Source organism: Pseudoliparis swirei, chromosome 6 (assembly GCF_029220125.1).
Source record: "Pseudoliparis swirei isolate HS2019 ecotype Mariana Trench chromosome 6, NWPU_hadal_v1, whole genome shotgun sequence".
Classification (NCBI taxonomy): Eukaryota; Metazoa; Chordata; class Actinopteri; order Perciformes; family Liparidae; genus Pseudoliparis; species Pseudoliparis swirei.
This window is the reverse complement of record NC_079393.1, coordinates 9,567,331-9,589,189: the sequence shown is the minus strand read 5'-3', so window position 1 is coordinate 9,589,189 and position 21,859 is coordinate 9,567,331. Positions and strand designations below refer to the sequence as shown.

The following is a 21,859-nucleotide window of genomic DNA, read 5'->3' as shown; positions in this document are numbered from 1 at the left end:
TGAGCTCCTGGGATAATTAGCAGCTCATTATGGAGCCCAGTGAATGGGCCAGCGAGCTCCAGGAGCCACAAGACAAAGCTCAATGGAAAATACACAGGATCGGAGCACACATCAAAGGGAAGCACTCGCTTTTCAGTTCACGCAATGCAGAAGAGTTATATAGGAGCATTATGCAGCTATATATGAGCAACATATAGATATATGAGCTATGAATGTGTAGTTCATATATCTGTCTCTGAGCTATACCCAAATGTAGCTCATAATACCCATTTTTAAGCCTGTGTGTGTGTGTGTGTGTGTGTGTGTGTGTGTGTGTGTGTGTGTGTGTGTGTGTGTGTGTGTGTGTGTGTGTGTGTGTGTGTGTGTGTGGGGCTGTGTGTGTTAGTCAGGATCTCTGCGTCACACCAGAGTATTATTTTCCCCCAGAGGCCCTTAGTTGCTCCACAAATGCACAAAACACAACCCATTCTCACACACAGATATTTGCACACAACTCACGATTCCAATCTTAAACTTGAACTCTCATAAATTACAGGAACACTGTGTGAGTGCCAGAGATCCTCAGTTAAGCGATCTGCCTATCATCCAAACCCCTGTTCCTGTACCTCAGCGTGCGTCTGTGCCTCCATTGGCATGCAGGCAGGCACTCGTCAGGCAGAATGCACCGTGCACACGCTGTGCCAGGTGACCCATATTGCAGTGCTGCAGTGCATGGGCTTCATGTCGTCTGGATATGTGTGTATGTGTGCTCCTTGTCAGTGATATGCAGCAGTGCTGTGGGTGCTGCTGTATTGTTGTGTGTGTGTGTGAGAGAGAGAGAGAGAGAGAGAGAGAGAGAGAGGTCATTAAAGGGACTGTAATTTAATGTAATACCTCCCTCTTTCATCATCCGCATCCTGGGTACCAAATCCAAAATCCACCCTGATGGGAGGCAAACCAGTCACAGTTACAGTCTACAGAAATAGTTTCTCTCTACAGCACAGGAATACAATATGACCTCTATTTATTGTTCATGAAAATATACAGAAGCATGCTGCAATGGAGTTGTGCACTCTTGAAAATTGTAGAAATGTGTTGAAAAAGTGGAGCTTCAATGTTAATGCGTTACAACAGCAGAGGGCGCAACGCTTCCTCACTGCTAGTGAGTCCTGCCACATTGTCTCCTGTCCTCTAGGATGTTGTTATTATTGTTTGTGTGAAGTAGTGACATTGATTTCGACAGAATAATTCTAATGAATAATGTCCGTATAAAACATGCATACATTCTGGTTGTTACCACTACGGCTGTGTAAGATGCTGCAGCCTTCCAATAGGTCGTCTTGGTCTCTAACGGGACAGCAGTGCAGCGCCAGCGCCCTCTGGTGGCGGTGAAGGGGAGAGCACTTCGCAGTAATAAAAAAAAAGCACATATTTGTTTTATTCATGTGGAGTGTAACTTATTATAAATTGTATGCGTATTAAGTTTGTATGAGGTCAGTTCTTCTGGTGCAAATGTGTGAAAGGAAAATAAGGAAATCTACTGTGAATAGAAGGTTACTGCTTCTGGTGGTTGTCTGCACTCGACTGAAGCTTCTAGATACTGTGTATGAAAAGAAGTAATCACATGAAAAATAAAACCACAAATGACCAAACAACTTAATGCCACACATCAGTCACAAGTTGATTAAAAAGTATTGTTTAATTTAACAGAAAGTGTCAGACAAAGGCACGTAATAAATGAACATACAACTGATTGATCACGTAGTGCACCAGAGAGGAAAAGAGAATGTAAACCAGATGTGTAGGTGAAACCTCCTCAAGTATGTCAAAACATGAACGACAACAAAAAACGATATGATACAGTCAGTAGACGACAAACAACACAAACGTGTTATTATGGCAGACAAACATTTAAAAGTGGTCCGTAGCTTCACTTGAGATCATCATAGGCAATGTTCGTAAGACAAACATGAAAGAACTCATCAAATCAGTCAGAAATTGGCTCATAGATCATCACTTGGAGCATGACACGTGCTCCTCCGTCATCAGACATGAGTACTGAAGGCTCTTTGTTGCCCTGTATCACAGTACAACCCAAAGCCTCTCAATCACATTATTAGTAAAAAGACAAAAATCTGACTCTTAAGACATAAAGAGAGCCTCTGGTCTCTGTTGTGTGTCGTTTGGGTGTGTGTGTGCCTGCACTGGGGAGAAGCCGTGGTTGCCGTGGATATTTCCTTGCTAGCAGCGCGGTAATGCGGAGGGGTTGATGTTTGGCCCCTCGGAGAGAAGACAGCTGGTCTCGTAAGAGCCCGGCAGCAGCTTCAGTGGTTATGAACATTAATGGCACTTTCCTCACCCGACCCCGACAGCAGCAGCAACCTGTCACTGTAAAACATCGACGTAAATACGTTCACTCCGAAAAAAACAGAGCTCTTAGAAATCAAATATATTGCACTTTAAACATCAGGAAAAGTAAACAGAGGAACAACTTTAAGGGACGACTGCCCACACAAAACAATGGAAAATACCAGGTTGTCCAATGCCTCGGTGTTTCAGCCGGTAGATTCTTCATTTAATAGAATAGTTCAATGTTTGGGGAAATGCGCCTTTTGATTTTTAAGAGTTAGATTTGAGGATTGATACCACTCTTACATCTTTAGGCTAAATATGAAAGATATATGAAGCTGCAACCAGTTGCCAGTTAGCTTAGCTTAGCATAAATACTAAAAAAGGGGGAAACAGTTCGCCCGTCTTAGTGCAAAGGCAACAAATCCATCTTTCATTACCTCTGAAGAAAAAAAGAAGTAGTTTAAAAGCAACACGTTGTGGGTTATGTGCCGGACTAATTTCTTGAGCCTTCTGGAGTGAGGAAATAGTTTGGCACATAACTCACGTGTCATGTTCTCTACCCTTTGGTGTGTGCGAAGACGAACAACACAAGCTGTTTAGATGACGTGTAAATTAGTGAGCTTCAGAGGTGTTGCTAGGTGGATTCTGTGACCGTCGGGCCTGTTTATGCTAAGCTAACCGTCAGCTGGCAGTAGCTTCACATTCACTGGACTGATATGAACGGTATTGATCTTCTCATCTAACTTATCACAAGAAAGCGAATGAGCTTATTTCCCAAAATGTCCAACGATACCTTCAAGGGTGTCATTAGCATTTCACAGCTGTGGCAAACAAGATGCCAAGCTTGAGGTGGTGTGTGTATACATGTGTGTGTGTGTGTGTGTGTGTGTTCAACAGTTTGAGAAATAAAGAGAAAATTGACTTGAAACAAAATAAGACAGAATAATCAAGAGTGAGTCTCATGTGCACTCCTCTCCACCCTTGTTGATCCTTGAATCGACTATTAATGTCTTGGAAAGATTCATAGCAATGCATGGAGATGTACAATTGTTTACCGTTATATAAATATTATTTTAAAAGATTAAATGGAAGTTGTTAGCGACAGACATTCAAGTTCTAGACAAGAAAAACATTTCATTTCAGCCTGACTTTAAAAAACAATGACCTCTGTAAATGCACGGCGATCGTGTCTTCTGATGATTGTACAACCAATCCTCTCAGACAGTCCTATCCTGACAACAGACGGCGTCCATGTTTCTGCGGTATTATTATCGACGTGCACTCTTCACTATCCGGCAGGCACCAGCAACCTGTCTATGGCGTACTGTAAACGGTCCCAGTTCTTCCAGAAAAGGGTCAAAAAGCAAACTCCCAGGAAGGTCGCCACGACGTGGTGCCGGCTCCTCATCATCGGAGACGCAAACTTGGCCGCGGTGGAGACGCACACCAGGATGACGGTGATGATGGCCAGCATGATGTTGATGCACTTCACCAGCAGGACTCGGGCGTCGCGGCTCTCGATCTGGACCGTCTGCTGCTGCTGCTGCTGGAGCTCCAGCTTGGACACTCGCGTCTGACACGACTCCAGCGCCTCCTACGAGGGACAGAGGGAGACTGTGAGGGCCCTTCCCGCGTGGCCACAGAGGCCTTTCGCTGACATTTTAATCTTCAATTACTCTCGAAGAGATTACATTCACATGGCCAGTGACAATAGCCTTCAGCAATAGCTTCACTATTAAATACCTGAATGTCCCGGGCCCGCTCATGAGCCTGGTAGGCCACCCTCTCCTCGATGCTGGCCAGTTCCTGCTTCAGATTAGTCATCTCGTGTTGGTGTAGCTCCGTCAGGTCGTTTAGTTGGTCTTCTAAACGCTCGTACCTAGTAGACGCCGCAGAAATATTCGTTAAGAATGATCATTGATAGGCTTTTTTTTGTATGTACTGTATATGTCATTATTTGGTGCTAATAAACATACCTGTATCTCTCTTCCTGCAGTGTTTGGCTGATGATGACGTACTCCCTCTTGAACTGAGACTTCATCTCCTCGACGCCTTCATCCAGCTGGTTCTGGGCATCTTTTATCTCCCTCACCTCCTCCAGACTCAGAGCCAGTCTGCTCTGGCCGTCTCCCTCGGCCTGCTGGCCCGCCGCCTGCCCCGCCGGCGGCACGCCTCCCCCCGCCAGGTTCCCGTTGCTGTCGGCCGAAATGGAGGCGCTCCCCGAGGAGCACTCGTCGTCACTGGGATACTTGGCCTTGCCCACCATCGAGGTGCTGCTGCTCAGCCCCTTCCCTGCGCCGTCGGTGGGCAGCGGGGAGGAGGCATCCAGGGTGGTCTTGAGGTGGGCGATGTTGTCGGCGCTGCCAAACTTGTTCCTGATGAGGTTGGCGAACTCCCTGGGCTTGCTGAAGAAGAACGGAGGGGAGAGCGACACGCCCGGGCCGATGGTCTTGATCTTGTCCATGGTCGGGTGTCGGCCGCTGCCCGTCATGTCTTTCAGCAGCTCTCTGGGGGACTCCCTGGGCAAGGTGCTGTGTTTGACAGTGGACGGGCGGAGGGAGGGGCTGTGGTGGATTTCCCCGTCTTTCATCTTTCGATGGTACTGCTCCAGCTTCTTCTGCATCTGGGCGATGTTTTGAGCCGACTTCTGGTTCTTCTTCTCAAACACCTGCTTGATGCGCCCGACTTGCAGCTTGTCCGCACTGTTCACCAGCTGCAGGTACTCGGCCACGTTCTCGTCCCGGGCCGTCTGCTCGATCTTCAGCTGCTCCGTGACTTTCAGGATCTTTTGCTGGAGGTTGTCCAAGCAGGAACGGCTCCGCTCGAAGCCCAGAGCAGCACCGGGACTTCCGTCACTCAGATCCAGGTCCAGATTGCTCTCTGAAGAACCCTGACGCATCGACCCCGAGATGCCCAGGTAACTGCCCTCAGTACTTCGGTCCTACGAGGAGGAGAAACAACAATCAGAAACCAACACTAGAACAAACAGATATTGGATGAGGAGCATTTGGACATTTGTAGAAAAAACAAGCCATTTGGAAAAGGTAACAACAACTCTTCTTCTTCTTCTTCTTCTTCTCTAGGCTGTTCCCCAGAAGGTCATCCACTTGTTTTTTTAATGACCCAGACCTTAACCAATCCGGTGTGTAAATTGGATTTGATGAACCACATATTTGATTTGGCAAAAGTTTTATACTGGATGCCCTTCCTTACGCAACCTCCCATTCACAGCATCCAGGGAGGGGGTGCATTCTGCTGGCGGAAGGAGACCCAAAACTTCCTGCTGTGAGTGCCTAAATAAAATTGTCACTTTTAATTTGCTAGTTTATCATAGTTAGTTTTTTATTTGAGCTCCCAGAATCACCAGATTCTTTATAAAGACAGGTTTTCTTCTGCAAATCACCCTTTTTTTCTTTAAAAAAGGTACCATCCATTATCATCTACAAATGCATTGCTGAATATTTGTGTGCAACTGCAGGCCGTGGCCGCCGCTAAGTAGCTTTTTAGCACATTTACAACCAACATGTTTACTCTCAGGTTTCCTTTAATGCTTTTTCTTGCCGTTTCTGAGCTTCCTCTTCGTGGACAGCTTCATTCTCCACAGCGAGTCCTTACATCTGCTCTCGTCAGCCGTCCTGCTATAGCCACAGCGAGACCATCTGGGTGTGCATGTAAGACTCTTATTTGACACATCCATTATGTTTTAGGAGCCAGAAGGTAATCCTGTTTATTTACAGTATAGTGCACAGATGACAAAATTCAGATATTAGCTATTAATGTACGTGAAAGAAGTAGAGCGTGCACATTTAATGTAGGTCACAATTAATGTCAAACAAGGCCACAAGTTTAAGGAAATCCCTTTCCCAGACATAGTCCCCTCCTTTTACAGGAAATGACCATTTTCCTTATAATGGATCAAAAAGACCATCTGTTTCTGATGTGTCAACACTTCACAGTCGAGCATAGTCTGCGATGCACTTGAGGAAGTGAAACTGAATAAATGTAGCAAGATTAACTATGGTGACCTCACATAAAGAGGAAACTGAGGAGTGCTGTGAAGACCGAATTTAATTCGGTTTCACACCAGCATTTTTAGACTTCAAGTGTAACAGCACTGCAACATCCACATCTACATCTTGCGAGTTGATCACAGTTAAACACCAGCGTGAAGACGGGAGGTGCAAGCTGCTCATGCAAACACAAAAAGTGTTGTCCAGCAATATGGGCTGGACAAAGCTGCACTAATCCTTAACGAATGTAATACGACTAGTTTTAAGTAACTAAACAGCGAACACAGGCAGAATTATGGCTGAATCCTGCTTAGCTTAGCATCCCCCCCCCCCCCCATCATCACGCAATGGTTACATATTGCAAGCTAAGCCCTTTCACAACTGACCAGTGCATATGGAGTTTACCGCACACTGACACAAGAGTTTACCAAGAAAAGGGTGATTAAATAAGACGTACACGATGTGCACACATGCCGTAAGAGATGATAGAACAACAACGAGTTCTCACCCAGAGGACGACTGCTCTTTGAAGCCAGTTGGATTGGAAACCCGTTGGATTAAAGTCATCCAATTCTACGTTCCTATTGACGATTGTTACAGTGAATTATCTCACACCATCGACGAGTCAGACCCGTTTGTGAGTTTGATACCAACCGGCAAGAATTTGGCGCGTCAACACGGACAAACGCAACCATTAACTAGAACGGGCACTCGGTAGAGCGCATACCTTCGCATATCACAAGATTGGGCATTGAATTATGAACATGTTGGCATTAGTTGCATGCCAATTGGATAAAAATTGGCCGTGCTATGGTAAAAAGAAGATTTTGACCTATCCACGACCTTGACCTTTGACCCGATTGATCCCAAAATCTAATCAAATGGTCCCCGGATAATAACCAATCATCCCACCAAATTTCATGCGATTCGGTTTAAAACATTTTTTGTTATGCGAATAACACGCATACAATAAATAAATACACGGCGATCAAAACATTACCTTCCGCATTTTCAATGCAAAGGTAATTACTCAAATGTGGTTTCACTATATATTGTGAAACTCAGAAACTGCTCTGTTCATGCCATTAGCCATGCTAAAAATACATGTCTTTCTTTCTGTCTGTCTGTCTGTCTGTCTGTCTGTCTGCTGTCTGTCCACCACATCGGTTCAAACTGACATATCAACTATGGGATTGACTGTCATTTTACAATGGATTGAATTTGTCATAACATCCCAGAGGAGGAAGCCAATAACTTAAATGATCCAGTGTGGTTAATATTTAATTGTCTCCTATATTTGCTAAACTATGTCCTTCATTTCCTCCTCAGCTGTATTTACTGTTCTGTGTGCTGCAGCAATGAGTTCTTAAACCTCCTGGAGAGTCCTCGGGCTTCTTAGGACCGAAAGCCAATGTGATTTTACTACAATAAAAAACAAAACAATGACTTCATACATGACCTCATCCCTGCACATATACGCAAATGTTAGCGTGATAAACAATAAACAGCATATTAAAATGCCATCAACTAGCATGACTGTAAGTCTTGTTTGTACATGTATATAAATTATAAACACTTTAATTGTATTTTTACGGCGCCCGTACACATTACATACTTATTTACGTTAAGTGTGTAACCAGAGAATGCTCTGCTTCTTTCGACAAGTAATGCCTCGGGTATTCCAGCCTCTGTCCTCATCCCACTCCCCCCCCCCCCCTTTCTCTGGCATCTGTCCTTGAACACAGGACTCTTTGTCTGAGGAGAAAAAAGCTCACTTTGTCATGTCCTACCTCTGCTCTCTCCAGGACTCCGATGAGCGAGCGACTGCATATGGATCCGCTGGTCTGACGTAGAGCCCGAGGAGCCGGGCGCCCAATGACAATCCCGCTCCTTCCAGATTGCACGCGAGATCCCAACAATAAGTTTCTCACACACACACACGCTTTTTGTCAAACTTGTTTCTCTCACAAAGGAAAGCTGAGCCCAATATCCTCCTGCTTCAAGGACGTGTGGCGAAAGCTCGTGTGTACGTTGCTCGCGTAACTCTCGTCTTCTTCGTTGACAAACAGCAAACACAAAGGGCCGCCTGTTCCACCGGGCGGCTGAGACGATACGCGATTTATGCCGTACTGGAACGGAGCGAGCTCCTCGGGAGCTCTTGCACCAACAACATGACTTTGATTCGACGTGTTTTCAGAACACAGCGCACCGGGGACCTTTGTCCCCTCAAGGTGCTGTACTGTCATAGATACGCGACGAGCGTAAAACGGATACGATCGTGGCCTCGGCAGCGATTGTTGGATCGCTGCTGAGGACTGAAGCAAACGCACCTGGAGGAGCAAAAAGTCAAGCCCAAAGCGTCTGACACAGCTGGAATGATGAGGGGCGGAAGCACTTCCCTATGAAAGCAAGATGGCTCTTGGCAGGATGAAGCCGGATTCATGAGAGCAGCTCAGATAACCCGGCCCAGATGATTTTCACACACCCAGACCGCAAAAAAACAAGTATACGACATTGGGCTATTTTTTTTTAATAAGAAATTGAACACGCTGATTTCTTCCGCTGCGTCCATTTAAAATGTCGACACACGCTGACTAACTGCTGGAGAACGCTGAGGGCGTCTCTGGATGAGTGACGCTGCTAAATGAAATAGACTCATGCTGATGAAGATGTCCTCCTAAATATGCTGAGGAGCTGACCTCACTAGACGGCACCCCATAAAGATCCAACTGCATTAGCCTCCATCTGGACCCAACGAGGCTGAGCTGGCTGTTGTTCTGCCTGAGAAATCCATCCAAATATGTGTGTGTGTGTGTGGGGGAGGCTGCAGATGCTGCTTATTTTGCACTGCAGTGTCCTCTCCCTTAGATCAATGATGCCACTTTTCATGCAAAAACAGACCGCCCACTGTGGCGTTAGTGGGCTCGCTATTGGCTCAGATTAGCAGCAACTGAGCCCGTTTCTTCCTAAACTCTCTGTGCCTCTTCAGTTAAATGGAGGCGTTATTAACACCACACACATTTTCTTACGCAAACAGGAAGGCATTGTCACCGTTACGAGGAAGTCGTGTTTGCGAGCGCTCACAATCGCAGCCGTTATCTGGTGAAACCATCGGCGCGCAGGTCATGCAGTGAGACGACGAACACATGCGTCGGCAGAGATCTGAGGAAGGTTCTTCAAAAAATGATGAGGCCTTGGTGTGTCCAACACACACACAGCAATAGAGCTAGCTGGCACACTCATTGAGATGGAACAAAACTGTCCCTTCAGCAGAGAACAGAGCCACAGAGGGGAAGAAGCCTGCGGTGCTTATTGGTATTCCCTCCAGCTGATCCTCATGGATACAGACACTCTCCCACTCAGAGCTCACACAGGGAAATGGGAAGAAAACCAGAGAGGGAGAGCGACGGGGAGCACATCTTTGATTGTAATCTGAAAGCTGACCCAACGTGTCCTCCTCCTCCCATCCCGCAGCTGCCTTTACGGCAAAACTCTGATTGCAAAACCTCTCTTTGAAGGCCAAACAGTCGACCTCCCATGAATAAACGCAGTGGAGTTTGAAGTCTTGAGTTTCCTGAATGACTAATCCCAGTGATTTCAGTGGAGGGAATTTCTGAAGACGTAATTTCCTATTATCTCATAGACAAGCTGGTCCAGGACTAAATAAATAGCCCATTAACACTCCCAGCGTCTGCTTGCCCCCGTGGACTGGGAAAGTATTGAATGGGATTCAATTAAGATAAATATGCAGCTATAGTCAATACACTCATTCAAAGTGAGGGAGTGAATAGATCCAATGACACAGCAGGGTTGGTGAAGTCAAGCAGCTCATTAGCCATGAAAAACACAAAAGACCTCAAAAAAGGACAGAACTAAAAAAAGGGTACAATAAGTGTCGGATACTCATTCACAACACACGGAACATAGCATGTTAAAAAGTTCATATTTCTACTGATGAGTGTGCCTTTTGTCCGGTGACATTAATCGTAGAGAACCAGGTGGAGCCTACGGTTGAGGAAAGACTGAGAAATGGCTCACAAATGGTGTGTGACCCGACAGAGCCACCGTCCAGTGAGGGTTAAAGACTCCAACGGAGCTGTTGCATCATCTTGGCCTCTAACCCACTATATCGGCCACACAATGGCTTTTTTTGAGGAACAAAACTGGAATGTCATTCAAAGCCAACAAAAGAAGGAAAAGCATAATCACACAGCCAAGTGATAATAAACGAGCCAAATCATCAGTTATGTTGTTCCATTAATGTTGATCAATGGTGGTGGAAGTGAGTGTTTACTTAAATTATTTGTGTGTGAGAATCGTTCGAGCTCTACACCAGAGGACATGTTATTCCTTTCATTCAAGAGTTTGTGTTTCTTTCTGTTTTTTTTGTATAACGCATCTGCAATTGCCCACATGGCAGTCAGAGTTTTATTTAGAAGTTAAACAGACTAGCTCTCTTGTCCTTTGGAGACAGGAGTGGCAGGCCTGGAGGCTCATGCATATACTAGGAAGAGAAACAACCTGCTGCACGATACCTGGTGGACTTTCTGGTTGCACAAGAACGGCGCTTGGCAGAGCATTCCTGTCCTCGATAGCACTGCTCCCGAAAGCACCCGGCTTTAGATGCATTTTCTGAGGATCTTTCATTAAGAATGACAAATGGTTTGAGGCTTTCCCCCAAAACCTGTTAATGTAGTTCTGGATGTGTTTTGAAGGTTGTTTTCTAAGTCCATGGTTGTATGCTGTACATATGTTAAAGCACTTTGAGGCAACGTTTAATCAAATTGACTGACTTGACTACATTTATGTATAAAAAGACATGAAATAAAATCAGGAGCCCCGCTTTGCAGTCGGCTTAAATACATTTTGACAAAGCCTTAATATTATTAATATACTTCACTCATTACAGACTCTGTATATATACATAAGTATCATAGTGTGTTAAGTATAATAATCTATGTTGTAGAGATGATGTGATCACTGTAATAAAACTGTTATATTTTCAGTATGAAGATTAAATTGCCTTTTATGTCAGAGAAGATCGTTCTTCACCTGCTCAGATACCAAATATCCTAAATGTCAGGATATACAACCTGGTGAATATGAGCCACCGCTATAAGGTAGGGTCAGGTTTAATTAGTATTCTTGAAAAACAAGGTTGGGCATTGAGTCACTGAGTAGCCACAAAAACAGAAACAAAAAACAACTGCCAGACGTACCATGGCATCTATTGCAGTTGACTGTATTGCAATGGGGAAACTTTGTCCGTCATAATTGGTTGGAAGAGAAATTCTTATTAGACACCCCTGCAGAGCAATGCATCACCAACATAAAGGAATTAGTTAACATATGGATGGCGTAATTTCCAAAAAAGATCAACAGTTTCAGTGTAAACCAGAGCAGGTATTTTTCACAGGACTGGTTTACTGTACTTGGCCATTCTGGTACTTCAACAGTCCAACAACGCCTCGCAGATTTTAATCAGAGCTGACACTGAAGTGGGCTTGTTTGCTCTGGTCAGCCATTGTCCTTGTTGCCAGTCGGCCTACTTGGTATGCTGAGGATCTGAACTGTTCATATCATACGTCCACTGAGCACTGGAACTGAGCTACCATGTTGTAACATAACAATTACAGCCAACTCTGCTGTGTAACGTGTACAGTTGATCAGTCAATTGGCAGAAAGTAATTATGTCATCATAATTCACTTATTTTGGTATTTTTTATAGTTTCTTGAACTGAACATATTTTGAATTGTTGGTTGACCAAAACAAGCAATTCAAAGCTTTGGGCTTTTGGACTTGTGGTGTGTTTTTTTCCCTCTAATGTATGAGATTTCATAGAACAATTAATCAAGCAATCAACAGAATTATATTAATCAATATGAGATATAATCGTTATTTTCTATCCCAATTTCGTCGTACGGCCGCACAGAAAGAATATTGTCCCGTGTGTATACCGTCCAATATGTGGGCGATCCCATGATGCATTACGTCCCGACCTGGTTGTTTTTTTCTCTGCCGTAAATAATGACTGCTATTCTGCGCCGTATACCTGAACGCACCACCGGGCTCCAGGCTCTTTGTTTAGTGTGCAGCGTTTACCCGGCGCAGCTGTCGGTTTCACACACATGACGCGGAGAGCAACACACAACAACGTGCCGCCGGTGCAGTCAGGGTCTCTTTGTGACATAGCAACGCTGTAAAATACACTCACATGAGACTCACCATCCGGCTGCTGAGGTATTTCTCCTCTTCGGATAAACTTCGCACGGACACGTTGGCGCTGGGCATAATAATCCGTGTTGGCGGTCACTTCGGAGCTGCTGGATCTTCAATTGAACATCGCGACTTGTTCACAATGTTTCGCCTAATCTTGTTTCCATGTTGAGCCCCTTCTATGTCGCTCTCTCTCTCCCTCCCTCGCGCGCACACACACACTGTGACTGGCCTCTTCAACATACAAAAACTATGTAAGAACCCAAACTCCGCCCACTTCTGTCGGCAGGGTGGATGCGCGAGGAGGGGTTAACTCTTTCAACGCACGTGCTTCTCGCTGTTCGATAAAAAAAAAAGCCTCAGAACTCGTATCTGGGTGTGTTTGTGACCAAGAGTTTAACGATATCCCACAATGTCTTTGATTGTTTTAAGTGTATTTGTACTTTAAGGCGTATTCTAATTATAATAAATTATGTTCAGTAAAAAAGAATTGGGAGTGAACTGTATGTAGTTCGACTATGTTGAGGAAATGTTATTTTCTGTATTCTTGTTGTTCTTAGTTTGTAGCTTTGTACTCTAGGTTGAATGCACTTATTGTAAGTCGCTTTGGATAGAAGCGTCTGCTAAATGACATGTAATGTAATGTAATGTAATGAACACTTTTTTAAAGAACAAAAGTATGTTGTAATACTGTATAAAATGAAGGCCATTTTTAAAAGTTAACTCACCTGTGGTATTTCTTTAGTGTAAAAATAAAATCTGAAGTGAGCAGCATTTTGATCTAGCTGGTCAACTACTTTACATACTGCTAGGTGCTTTAACATGGAATAACACACAATATGTTCATTGTGGATTACATGTTGAAATATAGACTATTCCTAGCTGTACACACGTTCAATATTTTCCTCTGCTATGTGGTTAAGTAGAATTTAAGCAAATAAGTGTTATTAAATGAAAATGTCCACATTAAGCACATTTGCTATGTGGGCATATTGGCTTGTTGCTTATCACAACATTCCCCACAGCATGTGTGCTGGGGGAAGAGTTGTCACAAACTTCAGCCTACATATTTTTACTGTAATGAAAAAAAAAGTGTTATTGTGGTATATTCAGCAGTTATTTAATTGTCCAGGCTAATCTCTTGTGTGTATGTACAGACGTACAGTGAGGGCTCCAGACGCTGACATGCACTAATAACTGTGGTTCAAAGTAGTAGAGAATGAAAAGTTACACTTGTATTTGCAAACAGCACAAACAGTGAATAATCTGGCAGTTATCAGGAGTCAGCTCTATTCATCCTACTTATATCCAATCAAACTGATAACTCAATCATGTTAATAATAAAGAAACAAGGTTGAAAGGTGTTTTTATTTTTATTTTCAAATTAAATTACCATTTTCCATCCACATTAATTTGTCCAAAAGATGAAATTCACAAATTACCAAGTGCTGCCCATTTTAGCCATCTTGGTGCATTCTATATACAGATCTATATACACACAATGATTCAAGCTGTCAAATATTTGACAAGTGATGCTGCATGATCCTTTGGATGAGCAAACAAATACAAAATAAAGGTTATAACCTTTTGCGATAAAGATATCTCACGAATCAATTCACATTACATTTTTTTTTATCCTCATAATTATTCAAAAATAAAAATAAAGCATCACCTTGCATGAAAGCATTGAAAAAACAAACCACCCTGATTCCTTCATAGTGGAAACAAAATCTGCAGAAAAAAGAAGTCATGGAGACGATGAAGCATAAAATACTATGTACAATAAAAAGCGCAATCTACTATGCAGGTTTCAGGGGTTCTTTCCTGAATGGGAAGATACTGGCCGGCTCACCGGCCACTCTCGTTGACTTGTGTTCGTCCTCTTTTGGGGTTGTGCTCTGCCGACTGGTTACCGAGGAGCCAGAAGGAAGAGCAGGTTGAACACAAATTCCCATTGGATGCCGTGTCATAACTACAGTATGTTGTGACCACTTAGTGAGCACTCCGATTGGCCGGCTGTCAAGTTTTAACAGTCCAAAGTCGCAATTACAAATGGCACAGCGTGTCAGACCCCAGAGACGGCCTGGCTATTATAATCAGTGGACTCCATTTTCAGGATGTACGGGATGATGCTGTCAATCTGCACATTGCCAATGAGCCCAGCGAAAAACAGCTCCTCGGTGACAGCTGCACTTATCAGTCTGAGGGCAGGAAGCCGCAGCAACAGCTTGGATAACCTGAGAGCAATGGGGGGGGGAATGACACGGCAAATTTAATGTGTACTCTAGCACTAGCACAAATCTGTCCTGCCAAATAGAGCGCCATACTGTATTAGCACACCATCACCTTTCTGTCAATGAGCAAGGCATTGTGTACTACAAAGCTAAAGCCTACTGACCGATAGGAGTCTTCTGGGTAGGACGTGGTGACGTAGTCCTGCAGCTCCATGTAGGCCTTCTCCTGAAACCGCTCTATCTGTGGTGTGTTATCGATGCCCGGGTGATCTTGTCCAAAAAAACCCACATGCACAGTCAGATAAGAGTCAACGTATATTAGGCATTATGTACAACTTATGCTCAGGAGTCAGGATTTAAGAACTTGTCCTTTTCATTTAGTAAACTGCCCAGTTGTCTACGCACCAGGACTGAAGAGAACGATGGCTTTGAGGTAGGCATACTCATAAGAGTCTGGGCCCAGGTTGGTCATGCTGTTACAGAACTCCTGCATTCTCCAGATGTGCTCCATTACTAGTTTTATTCGATCTGGAGACAACTTATCTGGAGGAGAGAAAAAAGAAGAGGAATCATGGACAAAAATAAACATGACAGATCTCATGGTCTCCACAGCATAAATGGTTTCCCGCTTCATCACACAGAAAAACATTGTTTGCGCTTCTGTAATTGTATTCAACAGCAGAGTGCTCCTACCTTCCTGTAAGCTGGTCTGCAGATGATTGATAATGGCACTTAGGATGGTACCAACGTTCATGACGTTGGAGCACTGTGCCAGACCCAGAGCGAACAGCTCATTCCAGCAGGCTTTCATTAAGTTAATATCATTGTCTTGACCACTGTGAAAATAAAGTCAAAGATACATTTTGCTCCAGAGAACTGTGTGGCCATTTTAGGGAAAGCTCTCTTAATTGTAATTTCATAGACGACATTTTATGATAAATTCCAAATGCGATTATTTAAAAGGTTATGATGAAACAATGCAAAATACTGTGACGAAAGCTTACCCAAGGGTCTGAAAGGCAGGAATGGAGCGTGCCCAGTGCATTGAGAGAAAAAGTAGCCGGGAAGCTGACTCACAGATGTAGTTGACATTGAGGTACTCTGGCACAGGCAGCGGCATCATAAGCTGAAGGAACACATTGTAGAGCAAATGAATAATGCATGACTGCAGGGTTTATATGAAAACAATTGTTTTTATATTAGATTACATGTTCCTTTATTTGTCCCATCGTGGGGAAATTGCAGGATCACAGCAGCGGGTGAACATTGGAGCAGTAATAAAAGATTAAAATGAAATAAAAAATACAATAACAATATTAAATACATAGAGGAATACAAAATATACAAGGTAGTGATTAAAGTGAATTTTCAGCAGGTTAAAGTGTTGAGTGTGTTAAGATTTTGAGTGATCTACTGCAGTTTGTTGTGCAGGCTGACAGCAGCGGGAAGGAAGGACTTGTGGTACCTCTTCTTCAGACACCGGGGAGGAATCAGCCGGTGTCTGAGGGAGAGGTACCACAATGGGCAGAGCTGCTAGAGTGTGCTGCGTGGGGTGGGAGGTGTGGTTCATCAGGGACGAGAGCTTTGCCATCATCCTCCCATCCCCCACAGTATCCACAGGACACCCCAGCACGCTGCTGGCCTTCTTTATCAGCTTGTTCAGCCTCTTCCTGCCAGCTGCTGCTGCTGCTCCAGAAGACCGCTCCATAAAAGATGGCTGATGCCACCACAGAGTCAAAGAAGGTCTTCAGCAGTGCTCCCTGCACTCCAAAAGACATCAGTCTCCTCAGCAGAGTCTGCTATGTCCCTTTTTATAAAGTGCGTGTGAGTGATCAGCCCAGTCCAGTTTGTTGTTCAGGTGAACACTCGGGTACTTATAAGATTTTACAATCTTAATGCAATGAGTAAATCAGTAAAAAATTAAGCAAAGGGTTTTGGGCTCTGTTAGATTTGATCCTGAGCATAGAGGTCAGTGGCTGTGCGCTTACCTTGAAAGGGATATGGCTGTCGGAGAGTATAGGTCCCTCCAACTCCACCACAGGACCGGACTGGTCCCCCGACATCAGCTGCATTGTGGCCTCTAAGGAATCTCTCGCCGGGCCATCACCAGGGTGCAGGACTTTGGCCAGGGTGTCAAAAGCTCTATTTATACACAAAATATGAAAACAAAGTGTTAACATTAAAAGATCCACATGTTGTGTTAATCATCTTTTATAAGGGAGCTTACAGAGAACCAGAAACAATATGATGACTCAAAGCAGCACTGTAGTGCAACTGTGGACAGAGTTCAGTTTTGTATCGACTGTGGTTGATCTAATTAAGTCCTTCAAAGTGGAGTCAGAAACCACATGGCCCTGCAGGAAATGATATTAACGGTTTGTGACAAACACAAACAAAAACAGCCCCTGGGTTTCTTTCCAGTGCCAATGTCAATCTCTAGAATATGTATCAACTTATTAAAAAGCAACTACAGGTTAGTATCAAAAAGCGTCTTGATTATTTATGACATCTCCCTCACCGAGTGATTTCACTTGCACTTTGCTCATCTCCCTGGATGTCTGTCATCGAGCTGTCCCCGTTGCTAAGCGTTTCATCGCCCATCATGTCATTGCAGCCGTCACTCGCCTCCCTGGCCTTGTTGAGGTGGGCGAGGGACGTCACTACATTTGCCAGCGTGCCGAGGTCACCATGAGATGGGTCGATCTGCTGAATGGGTAGCAGTCATTAAGAAGTCATTTGTTGCACTCCTCTGTCTGGAGTTGACATAACATTTGTGCTAATCACTGAACTATTTCAAGAAAGAATAACAAAAACAGAAATGAGGGATACATGCACCTTTAATGAAGCAATTTTTCTTTTCATAAATATAAGTTACAAGCGCTTATGTATTTATTTATTTTTAAACAATATGCTCTTCTAATATTGAAGAATGGCGAGGTAGTATTTCAGTAAGTACCTTGGATATTGGAATCAAGACGGTGTTTTCCATCTTGAAGGGTTGCTGGATGTTGAGCAACATGCTTGACTCAAGCAAACTTGTAGACCTGAATGTAGATATTTAACATTTCACATTGAATTATGTAACATAGAACCATGCAATGTGATTAGGTCATTACTCAAACTGAGCTAACAAAAGTAACAATACCTATTTTTCTTCCATTTGAATCTTACACTGGTCAGAAAAAGACAGAAATGTTTTAGAGAGGATGACGATGTGTTGGAATACAACGTGTTGAGGTGTTTCTAGTTTTCTAGGAAGTGAGGAACTTTTTTTATTTATTGGAAGAAACAAGTTTCAATAGGATGCAGTTCTATAGAACAAGAGAAAGAGTTGCTAAAATTTAACAAAAGGTATTACTCAAAGATATTGTTTGCGTTACGGCTATTTATTGTGTTGTATTCCGACTGTACAGGTGCATTGAATAAACTGGTAAATTAGTGTAAGTGGTTGTACCTAGCAGTTTCTTTGTCAGACATGAATGTGGTTGTGGCAGCCAGAGGACTACACAGGTTTTTACGGATGTAGATTTTCTCAGTGGAGGCTGCACAGTTGGCAGATTTCTCCCTCGCTTCAACGGGCTTCCTTTCACACTGCACAGCTAGATAAGAGAAAACAACAACAAAACATCAGACCTCATGTAAGCGAGTCCTAAATGACGAATCGACAACTGTTCATATAGAATATCACACTCTCTTACAATCCTGTTTCATGCCCAGAGACATGCAGCGCTGCAGTCGACAGTACTGGCAGCGGTTTCGGTGAAGCTTGTTGATGGCACACTCTCCGGAGCCCCTGCATGTGTACACCAGGTTCTTTCTAATGCTGCGTTTGAAGAAGCCCTTACAGCCCTCACAGCTGACCGCTCCGTAATGACGGCCTAAGAGAAAAAAGAGAAAACGGCATTTGGTAAGCGATTGCGTGCTCATATATGTTAATGAAAAAGCATAATGTTCAAGCAAATTAAACAAAATTCATACCTGAGGCTTTGTCTCCACAGACAACGCAGTACTCCACAACCTGCTTCACAAAGGACTGGTCTGAACCTTCAGTCACAAACTGACAAACAACCAGAGACAGCGGAATAAATTAATACAGAGAGCATCGCAGTAAGTTAGGACTGACGAAACATGGTTATGCATCAGTCATAAGAACTTCCAGTTATTTGTTTATCACAAAAGACTGAAAGAGGCCACTAATATCCTCCAGTAATACCTGAATCTGCTGCCCAGCCAGATCATGGGAGGCAAACAACAGCTGGTTAACCCCCGAGCAGTCTGGAGTGGTGAGGATGACCTTGTGGGGTGAACCTTCCTGCTTGGCCAGGATCACCTTCCCACCAGGGGAATAGTCAGCATTTGCTAGAATATACTGTTGCTTTCCAGTGGAAGATGGCTCAAGTGCTGTGACGATCTGGATCTTCTGGCCAGTCTGCTGATCAGTTACAATCTAGCAGAATTTTTTTTTTTTTAAAGCAAAAGACGAGTGAGTGCCGACTGGATGGAGAAGGAGTGTGGGAGTAGTTTAGCTAATGATATGATAGAGGAATAAAATATGAATACTAAAACAGTGCTAGTCATTGGAAGATCAGGGAGCAATTGTGCAAATACAAAACAGTGCAAGATTAAACTACCAGCAATTATTGGATCTAATCATGCCAAGATGATGTGCAAATGCATTTATTCACACACAATAATTTAAAAAAAATGTTCAAAGAGCATATTCTCATGGTTGACAGGGTGTCACATCACCTGGATTCTGTGTCCTAATGCCATGTTGCTCTCTGCCGACACAAGTTGAATCCTTTGAGTCAGTCCATCCATATCGATACCGCAAGCACCTTCTTGTACTGGTCTTTACATCAGTGCCCCATGAGGCATAAACAGCTGTAGAGAGGGTATGTTTTATGTCTTATTAAAGCAAACTTTGGGTCAGGTAAAGAGCTACTTTAAGGATAAGGATTAGTATCTTACTACCATCAAATCCCATGTATAATATGCATCAATCAACCAAATTATTATGTATTTTTTTAAACAGGCCATCAATTACATAGTCCCATTTTTAAAAGGATAAGCAATTTCCTAAAACCCAAAAGCAGCAGGGAGCAGATTTGTACACATTAGATGATCTAGTATATATTTACAGAAGCCGTTTAGTGTATGTGGGATTGATACCAAATAAACTGCAGTGCCCCATGTTCAAGCTAATGCAGAAACACACAGTGCAGTGGTGCGACTCAGTTGTATATTTCTAACGCTGTTGGGCACCAGTGCAGGTGTGTGTTATGGAGGAATTATGTGGATCACGCTACAATGGCAATACGTATTTGTGTTGGCCTTTCATTGAAGCTTGTTGACAATAAGAAAGCTATAGAACATTGCCAGCCTTCTCCTTTAATAGCCGTCTGAGCTGTGTATAATACAGACCACATAAACAGTTCATTTCACGTTTACCACGTGTAAATAACATGTATCGATGTGTGTAAAGTCACCCGTAGCTCGGATTTAAATTATTTTCATACAGTTGCACAGCTCAGAGCAGTTATTAAAGTGACCACGAGAAACGAGTACGTCCTGCAAACCACTAATTTCCCACCTTACGTATAGCTAAATAACTCTTTTCCATCACGTGTCCTAGTCTAACGTCACCTTTCCTTTAGCTAGAAGATATTTCCGACCGCGAGCGTTAACATTAGCTTTAAACGATGCGTGTTAACAGGTAACGCGATTGTAGAACATATCATATATTATATTGCGTGCCCCTAACGTATGTTAACGCTAGTTTGTGGCCTACGCTAACCAATCTAGCCGGCGCAAGCTATAACTGTAATGTACCAAATAAAACACGGCTGAATATCACTGTTGAGTTTGAACCGATGAGCGGCAAAGCTGCAGCAGGGACACCAACAAGCTCTCGACTGCCGGCTATTTCAAATCGATACGGAAGATAAAGGTATTTCTTTTCCTGTGGGTGAAAGGTCAACATTGAAGGGTTAAAGCACGCGAGGGTTCAGGGCCCAGGACGCAGACTCGCTCAGTCAAACGGCGGGACTTCGGGGTTTTGACAACACAGCGAATAACTGCGTACAATCTTTGCACTGGACTTTCCTTTTAATCGGGAATTCAACACGACAAGCTACGATCGACACGACGACGTGCCCGTCTCACACCGGGGACTTGGTTTAACGCCGTGGCTGTCTAGTTTGCGGACGGCTGGTTAGCAACGCAGCTAACCGTAGCTAACACGGCTAAGTTAGATGACGCGGCTATGCTAGCTAGCACAGGCGTGCACGTCACTAATATTACTGATATGTTTCTGACACGTTAACACGCAACGTGACTGCGATGGACGGCGCCAGCTGTGCAGTCGCGCGCGCGCGCACCAATTGAATCGCATACTTGCCAAATGTAAGTATTTACCGCGGAGCTCCGGTCGACAGCGCTAACTAGCGGTGCTAACTGTTTGCTAGCTGGAAACGGTCGCGTCCCTGTCGTTGTCGCGACTGAACACTCCCTCTCTTCCTGCGTTCCTGGCCACTCGTCTCCTTCTTGAACGCCCGCATTCGCCCGCATTAGTCCACGTATCTTACCTGAAAAGGAGCCGTTGAGTCAGATAGTGTATAATCTTCAATATATTACTATTTTAAATGTTTGTTGCCGTTGGTGAGCGGGTCAGAGTTCGTGACCTTTTTTTTCATCAATAAACGATGTTCGCACATGCGCAGTTCGGTAGCCGTGGCTCATCGTCAGCTCCAGTGTGTGAGACGTCAACCTGTCAAGTCATTTGTAAATTGGCTTCAGTTTTTTGTCACAGGAGGAATGACGTCCATCACACAAAGTATTACGCAGTACTTTTAACAACCCTGCATGTCACATTAGTCAGAGCAAACGCACAATGTTGTGCTGCAGTAGAAGAACAATTGGTAGAGAAATAAAAAATTACTCCAACGAATTCGTTATAGATTTTTTTTCATCAGAGGATTGACTATTAATGGATGTAATGTTTTGCATTTAGATGTCTGAGAAGTTCAGGCTTCATTGTTTTAAGATCAATAATACAGTGAACAATG

General features: G+C 43.7%; 2 protein-coding genes across 10 annotated transcripts; both read right to left on the bottom strand.

Annotated features, from left to right (window-relative positions):
* Positions 1–1,659: 1,659 nt before the first annotated feature.
* Positions 1,660–12,891, bottom strand: LOC130195832 (transmembrane and coiled-coil domain protein 3-like). Of its 3 annotated transcripts, none has more exons than XM_056417555.1 (4): positions 12,568–12,891; positions 4,308–5,272; positions 4,075–4,210; positions 1,660–3,925 (listed from the first exon to the last, which is right to left on the bottom strand). In XM_056417555.1, exons 1-4 carry the CDS (start codon positions 12,631–12,633, stop codon positions 3,620–3,622), a joined length of 1,473 nt encoding a protein of 490 aa, XP_056273530.1. In that variant the 5' UTR covers positions 12,634–12,891; the 3' UTR covers positions 1,660–3,619. The 3 variants fall into 3 exon arrangements, with proteins under 3 accessions (XP_056273530.1, XP_056273532.1, XP_056273533.1); XM_056417557.1 differs by having other exon boundaries at positions 12,557–12,592; XM_056417558.1 differs by lacking the exon at positions 12,568–12,891 and adding an exon at positions 8,132–9,093.
* A 1,016-nt stretch (positions 12,892–13,907) lies between these two features.
* Positions 13,908–21,700, bottom strand: nr2c1 (nuclear receptor subfamily 2, group C, member 1). 7 transcript variants are annotated; one of them, XM_056417046.1, is made up of 15 exons: positions 21,380–21,700; positions 19,542–19,676; positions 19,006–19,239; positions 18,771–18,849; positions 18,491–18,670; positions 18,247–18,391; positions 17,938–17,964; positions 17,749–17,836; positions 17,311–17,495; positions 16,781–16,934; positions 15,797–15,918; positions 15,486–15,628; positions 15,198–15,335; positions 14,957–15,062; positions 13,908–14,795 (listed from the first exon to the last, which is right to left on the bottom strand). In XM_056417046.1, exons 2-15 carry the CDS (start codon positions 19,611–19,613, stop codon positions 14,624–14,626), a joined length of 1,845 nt encoding a protein of 614 aa, XP_056273021.1. In that variant the 5' UTR covers positions 19,614–19,676; positions 21,380–21,700; the 3' UTR covers positions 13,908–14,623. The 7 variants fall into 7 exon arrangements, with proteins under 7 accessions (XP_056273021.1, XP_056273018.1, XP_056273019.1 ...); XM_056417043.1 differs by having other exon boundaries at positions 17,311–17,498; positions 21,380–21,699; XM_056417044.1 differs by lacking the exon at positions 21,380–21,700 and adding an exon at positions 21,193–21,349 and having other exon boundaries at positions 17,311–17,498.
* Between the last annotated feature and the right edge of the window lie 159 nt (positions 21,701–21,859).

What these genes read in the sequence shown, in the direction of transcription:
- nr2c1 (XM_056417043.1), bottom strand. Translation starts at nt 19,613, where the DNA reads ATGGATGGACTGACTCAAAGGATTCAACTTGTGTCGGCAGAGAGCAAC. An exon ending in TCTGACAAAGAAACTGCTAG is followed by an intron (nt 17,965 to 18,246) that starts GTACAACCACTT and finishes TTTTCTGACCAG; the next exon opens with TGTAAGATTCAAATGGAAGA. An exon ending in GCAGACCAGCTTACAGGAAG is followed by an intron (nt 15,336 to 15,485) that starts GTAGGAGCACTC and finishes TCTCTCCTCCAG; the next exon opens with ATAAGTTGTCTCCAGATCGA.
- LOC130195832 (XM_056417555.1), bottom strand. Translation starts at nt 12,633, where the DNA reads ATGCCCAGCGCCAACGTGTCCGTGCGAAGTTTATCCGAAGAGGAGAAA. An exon ending in AATACCTCAGCAGCCGGATG is followed by an intron (nt 5,273 to 12,567) that starts GTGAGTCTCATG and finishes TCCTCCTCGTAG; the next exon opens with GACCGAAGTACTGAGGGCAG. An exon ending in CTGCAGGAAGAGAGATACAG is followed by an intron (nt 4,211 to 4,307) that starts GTATGTTTATTA and finishes GGCGTCTACTAG; the next exon opens with GTACGAGCGTTTAGAAGACC.